Consider the following 13,705-nt stretch of genomic DNA (forward strand, 5'->3'; position numbering starts at 1 on the left):
TGTTTTACTATGCTTTATTGTCTCCATTAAATACACAAACAGAGAAGATTTACTAGAGAAATGCAAATGTCTTCTAATCACAAAATGTTTGGACCCCATCAAGGAACCATTGTCTTGTCTGCTCAGCACAGCATGTAAAACACCGTGAGGACATGAACTGACTAGTGTGATTATGTTAATTGTTATCAGCCTAACACTTTTCATTAAAACTTAATTACCATTTAATCATGTCTAAAAGGATATAAAATGGAGTTCAGCATGCATCCCTGACCTTTACTCTGCAGGGTTAAATGTATTTAAGCTAGTTATTAGAAATCTTATTAGAAACTGAGGTACTGGCTAAATATCACCTATCAAAGCATGGAAATGTTGATAGGTATAGGTAGGTATTAAATTTCCATTAGCCACAGAAAATTTCTGGTCTTAAAATATTCAAGCTCCTACAGTTAATTTGTTGCAGGTTTATTGACAGACTTTTATTTTGCTGATTTGTGCATTCTACTGTCTGCTCCCACCGCCACTTTCTGAACCAAGAGATCCACTGGTGGTCCTCAGTTTATGACTGCAATGGGGAATGCAATTTCAGCATATGCTGTGATGGTCATACATTGAGGCACCCACATAACTGGACCCAATGTCCTAACCCTTTTTATGGAAGTTGTTAAGTGAATCACATGGTTATAAGTGCAAAGCCATTCTTTCGGATGATTGGTATTTTGCCAGAAACCAGCACAAAATACTGGAAACCAACAGAAAAATTTGCAAATTTCAGTCCCGTGACCATGAGATGTTGCAACCAGTCAGCAAAGCACTCAAAAAGCAGTCAAGTCACCACTGAGGGGGACTCAACAATATAGCCATAAAGCATCCTTTTCCAAGGCGGTCATAATTCTGAGCAATTGTTGACTAGTTGTAAGTCAATGACTACAACCAGTATTTGTTGGAAGTAGTATTAATACCAGTTAGAAAATTAATTTTAAAAAAATTGGCAGCAATGCTTATGAGCATACCAGCAGGAGGTGTTGAATGTTCTCTCAGCATTGCCCTTCTGACATGGATACAGTAAAATGTATGGATCTTTTCTCTTTTCTTTGGTTACCTAACAGCAAAGGAAGAGTTTGTGTTTTTCACCTCCTGATATATTTTTTTTGTTGGGTTTGAGTTTCAGAGATTGCATAATTTCAGCAAGGAAAGAATGAAGGTATGATGAAGATGTAAAAAGTGAAGTTAGGTTTTCTTTTCCTCTTGAGTAATGGGTACAAGTGCACATAGATAGAGCAGAAAAGTGAATATATGATGTTTGTTTCCCAGTTTGAGTCTTTTGCTCAAGTAAACCAATATTAGGCTGTTTCTTTTGATTATTTCAGGGTTGGTGGACAGGTGTGTGTGTTGGGGACGAGGTTTACAGGACATTTATGTTAAAATGAAACTTTGAAAAAGCTTCCAAAATGTTTAGAAAAAGTAACAAAAAATGCATGGGTATCTATTTGGACATATTTTAAATTTTTACTGTATACTGTCATTGTCATTAGTATTACTGTACACTATTGCTATAATGCTATACACAGGTTGTCCTCGACTTAATGAAACATTAAAACTTATAATAGATCCCCCAAAAAACTACATACATTGGTTTTGTTTCATTTATAGACATTTGCAACACCTCACCCCATGGCCATGTGACTTTTTTTCCAGAAACTGACATTCCAGCTTCTGGGAAAATCTGCCCCGTAGCAAACAGTAGATTCACTTAATGACTACAGTTTTGCTTAATAATTGCTGCAAAAAATAATAAAATCAGGTCCAGTCACATGACTTACTTTATTACCATAATAACTTACAACTGTAAGTGCAGGCTCAATTACAGTCATAATTCAAGGATTTACCCATACAAGAATTTCATGCTGGTAGTCCTCCACTTACAACCAGTCACTTAATAACTGTTCAAAATTACAAAAACCTCAAAAAAAAAAGTTACTTACAGCCCATCTTTGAGAATCTGACTGCCATACTATCCCCACAGTCAATGACTCCATTTTGAATACTTGGAAATCAGCTCACATTTACAACCTGCTGCAGCATTCCACAGTCAGGCAATTGCATTTTGTAACTTTTTTTTCATTTTCTGGCAAAAGATGCGACATAAAATAAATTCACACATATACTGTAATTACTGGTTTGCTTAATAAACATATAGTTTGTGTAAAAAAATATAGTAAAAATAGGCATAAAATTAAGTTCGGTCATGTAGTACCTCGACTTAAAACTGCAATGACTTACAACTGAAATTCTGCTCCCAATTGTGCTTGGAAGTTGAGGACCACATATATCATAGCCTAATTATTTTATTTAAAGTGTAATTTTTAATTATTATTTTTTTAAAAAATCCTCTCTCTACTTGAAATCTTTGCTAGAGATGAAATGTTGTGGTCACTGACGACGGGGTCAGGAGAAGGGCAACATTTTTAGGAACTGTTCTGTGGTTTTTCATTACAAGAGTTTTTGTAGACACAAAATGGTTAGGAAAGAAAGATTTCAAAACTTGTTGTTGTTAGTTGCGAAGCCGTGTCCATCGCGACCCCATGGACAACATTCCTCCAGACCTTCCTGTCCTTTACCATTCTTTGGAGTCCATTTAAGCTCACGCCTACTGCTTCAGTGACTCCATCCAGCCACCTCATTCTCTGTCATCCCATTCTTCTTTTGCCCTCAATCGTTTCCAGCATTAGGCTTTTCTCCAGTGAGTCCTTCCTTCTCATTAAGTGGCCAGAGTATTTCAAAATACACATGCAGAAATTGCTATTAAACACCTGTTAGGAAGTAGACTGAATCTATTGCCCAAAGACAGATTAATATTTTTCATAATAGTCAATCTTGAATTCTCCTATTCATTAGTATCTATAGTTTTAGAAATAATTGGAATCAAGCTGTAGTACTCTAATGAATTGTGTTATGTCTACTTTGTATTAATACCTCATCAGCAAAATTGAGTATTGCAACTTAGTGTAATAGAGTGCAACTGCTCATAGTAATTTCATCAAGTTAATGATATCCTAGTTTACAAAGAGTAGGTGATCATAACATTTCTGAGAAAAAAAGGACCAGGTTAATAACTTTGTGAAAATACTTATCAACCAAACAAAATGCTGGAAAACATTCATGTAAAGGGGCCAAAGCACTGCATTACTCCCATAAAAGGGAGCTAAATTGTTTTGTTTTTTTTTTTTTTTTTTTTGGGGGGGGGGAGGATGGACAGAGAAGCTAGCAAAAGAAAGATTGAAATGGGTTAGAACTGGCTGAAGAATGCAAAGAAAAATATTGAGGAAAAGGTTTCCTAGTTCATCCTTATGGGAGAGGACTTTGGACACTGGTTCAAAACATTATTGACTGCTCCATTTTAAATCTCTGTTATATGAGCCAGAACAGCACATACACAATCTGCCCAGTACTTCCCTTACCTAGACATAGATTATAGATCTATAGATGAGGAGGCAACACACGGATACATGTGCTGCATTTTGTTACAGAGGAGAAAATATATTCCTGTTGCTATTTATTTTATTTATTTATTTATTTTATTAAATTTCTATACCGCCCTTCTCCCGAAGGACTCAGGGCGGTGAACAGCCAGAAGATAAAACACAGGAAATACAAAATCTAAAATAAATTAAAACAAATTAAATAATTTAGGCTGAATTTTAAAATACCCCATAATTAAACAGATTAAAAATTTATGTTTAAAATTTAAATTTAAAAGAGGAGATGATTTAGGCCAGGCCAGCTTGATAAAATAAAAATGTTTTAAGCGCGCGACGGAAGGTGCGAAGATCCAGGATCCTCCGTATCTCCGGGGGGAGCTCGTTCCAGATCGTAGGTGCCCCCACAGAGAAGGCTCTCCCCCTGGGGGCCGCCAGCCGACATTGTTTGGCCGATGGCACCCGGAGGAGCCCCTCTCTATGGGAGCGTACTGGCCGGTGGGAGGCTATTGGTGGTAGCAGGCGGTCCCGTAGATAACCAGGTCCTAAGCCATGGAGCGCTTTAAAGGTAGTAACCAAAACCTTGAAGCACACTCGGAAGACCACCGGGAGCCAGTGCAGCTCGCGCAGGAGAGGTGTTACATGGGAGCTCCATGTTGCTCCCATAACCACCCACGCGGCCGCACTCAGTTGGAGCCTCCGAGTGCACCTCAAGGGAGCCCCATGTAGAGAGCGTTACAATAGTCCAGACGAGAGGTGACGAGGGCATGAGTGACTGTGTGTAGGGAGTCCCGATCTAGAAAGGGACGCAACTGGCGGATCAGGCGAACCTGATGAAAAATCCTCCCAGTCACGGCCGTCAAGTGATCTTCTAAAGAAAGCCGTGAATCCAGGAGGACGCCCAAGTTGCGAGCCCTTTCCGTGGGGGCCAATGATTCACCCCCAATAGTCAGCGATGGCACCAGCTGACTATATCGGGACGTCGGAAACCACAGCCACTCTGTCTTGGATGGGTTGAGCCTGAGCCTGTTCCTCCCCATCCAGATCCGTATGGCCTCCAGGCACCGGGACATCACTTCAAGGGCATCGTTGGGGTGGTCTGGGGTGGAGATGTACAGCTGGGTGTCATCAGCTATTGCCAGGAAAGATATTGGAAAGAATGCTAGAAGCCATGCTCTGCATGATGTTCTATCTGTTTTAAGTAGGCATTGAACAGCTTTTATTACAAAATTGTCATTTGTCTTCCCATCTGTTAGACATTAATAAACACAGACAGTGAAATGCATGGAATAGGTCTCAACACTCTAAAACTACGTATACCTTTGCAGGTGAGATTTTTAGATAGAAAAATAGAATTAATCTCCTGACATCTTGAACAATGAATCAGAGTATGAAATAGCTGTAAAATGTCTAGCCAAGTAATATTTAAATCATCAGCACTCTAAGCTGCCAACAGACCACGAGGGCAGAGTGGCAAGTACTTAATGGTAGCATATGCAGTATATGATGAAGTCATTACAGTATGTACATGTCATCATTTTGGCATCATTGTGGTTTGTTTCAATGTTAATGAATAATAGGAATGCCTTTGGGCAATATTATTTTTTAAAATATATTTTCCTAGTATAGTTTATGGCATAAGGTAAAGTCTAACCCAAAACATTCAGCAATTTTAGATGTAACATTCCTATCTTTTAAATCATGGTTTATAAAGTTGTGAGAATTATTTTGGCTCTTCACTTTTTCCTCCATGTTCTGGCTTTGATTTACAGTTCTTCATTTACCTTTTCAGGGAAAAAAATAAAATCAAAGAAAGACTGTGTCCAGACAACCTTGCTTTCTGCAGCATGATTTTTCTTTATTGCTTTGGTTATTTGTAGAATGGCAGCGTGCAGTCCATACCTCTTATGTCTGCTCAGTGTTTATTTCAAACACACTGAGATTATTTTCCAGCATGCAATCTCTCCATCTCTTTTCCTTACAGAGATAATTGGAAGAAAATCGTCTAATATGATGTATTAGAGTAGGCAGTTTCCTAGAAAAGCAATCCTACTTAATAACTTTCCTTTCAAACTTAGGCAAATAATGGTATACAATGCTGTTGTTATAAAATGTATGATGCAATGCAAAATCTTCAATATTCAAAACGTATCTCTTATACATTTTGTTTCATGATTTCTTTGCAGCATCGGTTGCATCTACTTGTAATGATCCCGGAACCCCACAGAATGGAAGTAGATATGGAGACAGCAGAGAGCCTGGAGATACAATAACCTTCCAGTGTGACCCAGGGTATCAACTCCAAGGGCAGGATAAAATTACTTGTGTACAACTGAACAATCGATTCTTTTGGCAGCCTGATGCACCAACGTGTATAGGTATTGAGATGAAATGTTGGGCACTTTTGAGTTAAACTAAAGTATACTCCCTCATGATATTCTCAGTGGTCATTCAGGGTGATACTACATACATTTCATGCATCGGCTATGAATCTCACAACTTACTTTATGAGAAGCGATAAACTTCTATTACCGTATTAGTAAATATTGATAAGCCACAACATGTTCGTAGATGGCTTATTTGTGTTCTTAAAATCTCAATTTCCTTTCATTGGGTATTCTGGATGTGAGTTTCCTAGAGTATGCATCTGATTACAATATATATTTTAGCTTAAGAAGACCTGTAAAACCTGGATTTGAGGGGTTCTTGGTACTCTCTGGTTGTTTTCTTGCAGTTGTATTATTACCCAACTAGATAACATTTTCATCATTATTGAAACCTGGATTTGTCAATTACTCTTTTTAATGACTGGTTCACCAAAATGAAAGCTAGTTCTTTCCTGCAGCTCTTGAGAGCTGACAATCAATCATCCTATCTCAAATAGCAGTACACTACCAAAATCTGGGACATATGCCAGCTGATCAACAGAAGATCCTAGAGCTTCAAATATTAATTTACAATGCTATATGTCTGAATACATAAAGGCTGCACCTACTGCATTGCAGCATTTAATGTAAACTTCAGGAATAGGCAATTTTTGTAGAATTTTGTAGAGTTGTAGTCCTTGTTGGCATTTCTTGTTATCTTAATCCACAGTGGTTTTACCATGTTTATAAGAGTGTACAGTGCCTATAATACTTCTGAAATAGATAACTGGTTTCAGTATTACAGTATTGTTTAGATCTCTTTCAAATTATCTTCTCAAAATATAGAAATTGTCAGGGCAAATTAATATTCATATTTCATTGAGATAAATAGAGTCCATGCCTAAGAATCCTGGAGGTAGTGACAGGAAAGTGCTGAAAGACTGACATGGGAACGTGAGCAATTGCTCTACATTCTAGTAACTAAGCTGATGGATACAGTGGATGACCATTACAAAGCCTATGCTAGAATAATCAGAAATAGGCAGAAACAAAAGATTGTCTCTGACTTCATCTGCAGAAACCCAGCCAACTTTTTAGGGCTGTGAACCAAATGCCATGGTCTTTGGTAGAACCAGCTGGTGCATTAATATAACTGAGCTCCATTATGAGCAATTTGCATCACTTACCGTGATCCCCTTCCCCCCTCCCCCCAGATTCAAGCTGGTCTTCATACCATTTTAGGAAATACTATTCTTGAGTTATCTTGTCCACCATTTAAACAGATATTTACATATCTGTTTGGATTAATGTAACTGATTCTCATAATTCATGTATCTGGTCTTATTTTTGCCTATTAGACTCCTGCTTAGTATGCTTAGGATTCTTGAATTCTACCCTGCCAGCCTTTCCTGAAATCGTAATTGTTCTAGTCAAAAAAAAAAAAAAAATCCCTATCACTTTAAAGAGCTTAAAGAACTATTAGTGGCATCCTTGTGTTAAAAAGCTATGAACCCAACTACCTTGAATATTTATTTGCTTTCTCCAACATCCCATATTTAGTCAAGATAAAGCAAAAGGCAGTGATACTGCATATCCAGTGATTTTTAGAAAAAACAGATTATCTATTTCTCTTTCCCTATGGGAACTTATTTTCTGTTAACCCTGGACTGGGTATTTAGAAAGCCTCAAAATATTTTTGAATTCTGAAGAATTTGATGTGGGAAGTCAAACTGATGCTGCATTGAACAAAATGAAATTTTTGATAATTCCAAGAATTAGATTTCCAGGTTTGGAGATGGCTTCATATGGACTAGGATGCCAGAAGACATCAATTTAAATTAACAACTTAATAGTTTAAATTACAGTCTCTCTGGATCCAGAATGTTTGTTGGAAAATATTAGAAGAGATTTGAAATTTTATTACAATAAAAACCTAAAAAGGAAGTGTGTTGTTATGTTTGACCCAGTTTTTTAAAAAAGAAAATGACAACATGGGTTGACTAGTATTGTTACTGTAATGAAAATTATAAATGTTCTCTCCTACTGTTTACAAGAACCCTAATTTTAAGTGCATGATTTAAAATTTAATTGTTTACCTGAAAGGGAATTATGCAATTTTATTAAAGATTATAATTATAACATCAAAGACTAAATACAAACTAAAAAAAATAGAAGAAATAAATCGTAAAAGTAGAAAAGTCAGAAAAAGTAGAAAGCTCAGGGAAAAAAAAGGAAAAATAGAGAAATAGAAAAGAAAGAAGAGAAATAATAAAAAATAATTAATACATAACAAAGTGTCTTTCCACCTTTATAAATGGTGAAGTGGTATATTTCATAACAAGTATAAACAAGTTTAGTAACTTCCCACTTTGTCAAATCCAACAAAGATCACTTCTTCGCATACATTATCTCATCTCTCACCTTTAAGCAAATTGATTAGCATTGTCATTTCAGCATATAAAAACAGACCAATTAACACCAAATTGGTCTGCTTCTATACCAATATAATAGATGCTTCATAGCTAGCCGCTTTCTCTTTCTTCTGGTTTTAGATAATGCATATGGAATAGTTCAGTTATTTCTGTTGCTTTCATCCTTTGAAGGATCATTTTCCAACAGATTTGATTATTTTTATATTGGTTTTTTTCTTTGTAATCTCACATAATTGATCTACTCTATCACTTCACATCATAATATACATTCACATGTGTTGCTTGGAGATCCAGGTGTAAATAATCAAATAGAGAAAGATAGGAAAAAAATGTGGAATAATTGACAGAAATCTGCAGATTATGTTCTGCATGACAATTCAGACTGCAGTCCTTTGGCAGCTGAGGAAATGTCCCAAGGAGCACAGGCTTCTTCTTTGTGTCCCTCATTCTCTCCTGGGTAGGGAAATTCTTGCCTCTCACCTTCTTCAAGGCTACATAACTTGTGCTTTCCAACTTTATGAAAGTCTAATCTTGTAAAGCTGCAAAGGAGAATAAACAGGATTTCGGTTCCTTGACAAAGAGACTGGAATCCAGCAGATCCAAAGGCCACCTTCTGTCCTTGCTTTCCGCTATGCTGTCCAATGCAGCAAACATTTAGACAAGGCTGAGAATTAGCTTAAATTCAGCATCTCTTTTTGAATGTAGTAGAATAGAAACCTTTTTTCCAGATATATGCACAAGGTCAGGTAGATGCAAACATCTCTCCATTCTGCTTTTTCCCCTCTCCCATTCAGTCAGGCAGAGAAATGCCTGGAGTGCTTTAACTTCATTATTGGGCTGCTTTATTAAATGGGAAGACTTTTCATACTCGAGAATAAATACTGCACTTACTCATTTCTTTATACGAGAGATTTTTATTGTACTTACAATTGTTGTGATAAATACTTGAAAATAAGGTGTCAGAAAGAAATGTATATGAACCTAAATTATTTTGACAGTTTCCAGTCCTCAGTTTTGACATGTGATCATTTTTATGTCCTTATTCTTTCCTGTGTGACAGCTGCATGTGGTGGAAATCTTACAGGTCCAGCAGGTGTTATTTTATCACCAAATTATCCACAGCCGTATCCTCCGGGGAAGGAATGTGACTGGAGAATAAAAGTAAACCCTGATTTTGTCATTGCTTTGATATTCAAAAGGTATTATTTCAAGAACTGTGTTTTCTTTTAAAATGTCACATTCAAAAATTGCACAATACATTAATGAGCCTGGCTAATTACTTTTTAAAACTATGCCATAGGCAGAACTGAATGATGTGGGTCTGAGTTTTTAAGAAATATTTAGTTTTTTTAAAAAAAAAATTTGTAGCATGCTAATTTTAGGGCATAAATATTGTAATGTTTAGGGGTTGCCCATTTTAATATGGTGGAAAACTATCTTGAGAGTGTTCAACAATAATAATTGGGGGAGGGGTATGCTGAAAGAATGAGACTTGGAAGCTAATTGCTGCCTATCTATGCCTTATATCCACATCAGTACTTCATGATACATAAAACAAGTAAGGACATGAGAAAAATATATGAGTCACTAAAGGATCCATCTAATCTTACATCCATCAGAAGGCATTTAGTTTCTGCCTGTCTCTACCTTTTTCCTGTGATCAAATTATAGAAGTGCCAGATGTAGCCTATCTCTTATAGTGTCAGAAAAGAAAAACAATTATGTTGAAGAAAGCTTCCATAATTTGAAACTGCTAATGCAATAACTTGATTCAATAGAGTAGTTTAGTTTTTCACTTAACGTCTTTCATACTCCCAGATACAAAACATAATATTTTAATAAGGTTCTAAAAACCAAGTCATTGCATGACCAGAATGAAACCTCATGTAAACTTCCTCAAGTTTCTAAACTAATCCTGGTTTTGTGTAGTGGAATTTCTTACTAGTATGTGATTATAAGGCTGAATTAAGTAAATTAATCACCTCTTTTTATGTTGTTTTTATGAAGCTAGATTTTAAAAAAAATACCTCGAAAAAAAAAAAACCTTACCATATATTTGTAGAGTGAAAAACAGTGCAATGAAATATTTCACAAATAGGCTAATTTACAATGATAAACCACTATCAGAACACTACCTAGAAAACTGCATGGATGCTATCACTAGGAATCAAGTTCAATATAAACTTAGTTTAATTCATAACTTTTACTTGATTACAAAGAAGCATGGTGGTTCATATGGTTAGGACGCTGTGTTGCAAGTTAGCAAACCTGCATTCAAGACCTGAGTGCTGCCATGGGGTGGGGTGAGCTCTCGTCCTTCCTCCAGCTCCAGCTACGAACATGACAAGAACACCTAACTGGGCGACCCCAGGCAACAGTGATGTCACCGGCTACTCCTTTCAACCTGGAAATGCCTTGGCGCTTCAGACACAAGTGTGATGCAACTTGATTACCAAGTAGATGCTGCACCAAGGGCAGACTCTGTCTTTAGCTAGCCCTTTTTGATGTGGGAGTTCCTGATGACAATCCCTTATGGCCTCATTACCTCAAAACTAGATTACTCCAGTATTCTCCTTTTGAACTGCATTTGAAGGTTATCCAGAAAGTTCAGCTGTAGTGAAATATAGCAGCCCACATACTAGTGGGTAAAAAGCCATTTTAGCAGCTTAGTCCTATCTTTTGGGCACTACGTGGGTTACCTGTATGTTTCTGAGTACAATTCAAAGTCCTGGTTTTGACCTGTATATAACATTGGATTATATTACTAATTGGAACTTTGTTCTCCAAGGAGAATTTGCCTACTCATTTGTGGTCAGCTGGAGAGCTGAGGCACATTTCCTTTCTCTTCAGATGTTAGAGGGGTGGGGGCAAAACAACCTCATCCTTCTTGAGAGTGCTATTCCTTAGGTTCAGACAGCCCCTAAGTATTTAGAGTTTATAAATGAAGCAAAAATATTGCTATTCCATTAGGCCAAGGAGTCTTTCATAGTGAGATTTTTTAAGGACACTTGATTGATATTTTTATATATGGCAACCCAATTCAAAATGAGTCTGGACAGTTTACAAGGCAGTCCTTTAACAACTGGCTCCTTCACAATTACGAGTTAATGAAAAAGTAACTGTATGACCAATCCTCACATTTATGACTTTTCAGGTCTGTAAAGCAAAGCAAAGATCAAAGATCAAAAGCACAGTCAGTGTTTCACTTAGTGACTGTTTCACCTTAGTGCAAAATTGAAAAACAAGATAAAAATATCAACCTTGACTGTTTCTGACATTTTTATTTCATTTATCATATACAAAGTGACAACAGAAGGTCCATAATAATGATTCAAATATTCCCAGTTGAAGGGGAGTAACTTTTCTTCTCTTCAGTTCCCAGTGATGATGACTTTCTTCTTCCACATTAAATTAACCAGTTAATCATTAACAGTTGCAGCAATATATTAAGAACAATTCAAAAACCAAAACATTACTTACAATGTTTATTAGGATATGCCTGTGTTTTATATATTAACTGTGTAAACCCTATATGTCTACCCCAAAGTAAATTGAGGTAAAAAAAATAAGTAAGTTCAAAGTAATTGAAATAATTGTATTCCCAAGTCACTACCTATAATATCAAAGGTTTAAAGCACAAGAAATATTCCAGAAAATATTTATCTGCCTTTCTTTGTCAAAACCTCATATTATTTTATCTGGACTTAAATAAATTATAACTTACACCAGGAGTCTGCAACCTTAAACACTCAAAGAGCCATTTGGACCCATTTCCCACAGAAAAGAAATACTGGAAGCCACAAAACCCTTCCTGTGCCTGCCTATTTCTTGAGCAGCCACAAAACTAGCATATGTAGTTGAATTAAACATTCTGTTTTCCTCTGAAACTTTTCTTTTCTTGGATTTTTCCATGGTTGGCCTACCAGGGGTTGAAAAGCTCAATAAATTGCATGCTGGCGGGTGTTGCACATTTGTGGTTGTGACGCATATTTAGAGTGCCAGGGAGCTACAGCAGAGGGGTGAAAGAGCCACATGCAGGTCCAGAGCCACAGGTTACTGACCCCTGACTTACATTATTTGAAATTTTATCTCATTTAGCTATTAATCTGTACGAGTAGGTTTGCATCCATGAGGGACCATGCCCTAGAAACAGTTACAACTATTTTCTCCTAAATATATTTCAAATATTTATGTATATTTTTTTAAAAAAATAGTGTCTACTGGTTTTACTTTTCTCATATGACATTTCTGATCAATGTTGGGCAAATAAGATTTAGTGTTAGCGCCAAACCTCTTCCTGCTGGTTTTAGCAGTGGCAGGAGCTATCAGACCACTGTGATACAAGTTTCCATTTTTTTATATATATATCTAGAAAAGACTGAAGAAAGACTTAGAAGCAGAATTACTGTTTATGCCAAAATTTGACTTGCAAAAATAAAGAAGAAAAAGGGATGAACAGAAAACATGGAAATCAATAGAGTATAAATTATAATGCATACATTGCTGTTTGGAATCTTTTTGTGAGAAATAAATGCAAATGTAAAGGAAAAATAATTGGAACACTTCTGTCAGTGATGTCTTTTTCTCCCCCCTCCCTCAAATCCAGAGACATTTTATTTTCTTGGTTTTCTATTTCAGTTTCAACATGGAACCTAGTTATGATTTTTTGCATATTTATGAAGGAGGAGATTCTAACAGCCCTCTGATTGGCAGTTTTCAAGGCTCCCAGGCCCCAGATAGAATAGAGAGCAATGGCAATAATCTTTTCTTGGCATTTCGGAGTGATGCTTCAGTTGGCATGGCAGGATTTGCCATTGACTATAAAGGTAAATTTAAAACAATATATATATTTACCATATTATATAATATGAAGTTCATCTGTTTTATATCTAGTTTCAATGAAGATGAAGTTTGTAGATTTATAGCAAAATTAGCAATAATGATATGGGATCGGATTTCTAATGACCCAAAGTGACAAATATCATTAATGGCCCTTTCTAGAATAGTGCTCAATGATAACATCATTAAAATGGTTGCATACTACATTCAGAAAAAAATTACCTTAGTTATATTGGGCTGATTTTATAAATTATTCTTATCTTAATTGTACTGGATATATTTTATAAAGTAGTCTCAAACATTACAAAAATGTGTTTTATATCAAATGTGTTGCAGCTACCTTATTGAGAAATAATATAAAAGGGCTCTCTATTATTATTCATAGTTTAATGTTCCTACATTACATTTACCCTTATTTCGATACTAATTTGGAACTGGTTAATGTTTTTTTCCATAACTACTTTCAAGTTTCATTGGAGGCTGGGCTGAAACCATTTAGATAACTCACAAGAAAATCTAAGAACTGAGAATAAAATAATATTTATGGATGGCATTTGAAAGCTAATGCCAAACAGCATTTCAACATCTCTGC

The 13,705-nt window shown here is 36.1% G+C and overlaps 1 protein-coding gene across 1 annotated transcript in view; it reads left to right on the plus strand.

The window, feature by feature from the left end:
* CSMD1 (CUB and Sushi multiple domains 1) overlaps positions 1 to 13,705 on the plus strand; it is a 1,157,523-nt gene that overhangs the window by 999,197 nt on the left and 144,621 nt on the right. Inside the window, exons 27-29 of the mRNA XM_070954938.1 lie at positions 5,663 to 5,854; positions 9,335 to 9,473; positions 12,913 to 13,100. Of these exons, the coding sequence (XP_070811039.1) occupies positions 5,663 to 5,854; positions 9,335 to 9,473; positions 12,913 to 13,100 (519 nt within the window). The remainder of the gene's footprint in view (positions 1 to 5,662; positions 5,855 to 9,334; positions 9,474 to 12,912; positions 13,101 to 13,705) is intronic.

The sequence above is a fragment of the Pituophis catenifer genome, unplaced genomic scaffold (assembly GCF_029215685.1).
Source record: "Pituophis catenifer annectens isolate HBS135680 unplaced genomic scaffold, rPitCat1.0.hap2 SCAF_1, whole genome shotgun sequence".
Lineage (NCBI taxonomy): Eukaryota > Metazoa > Chordata > Lepidosauria > Squamata > Colubridae > Pituophis > Pituophis catenifer.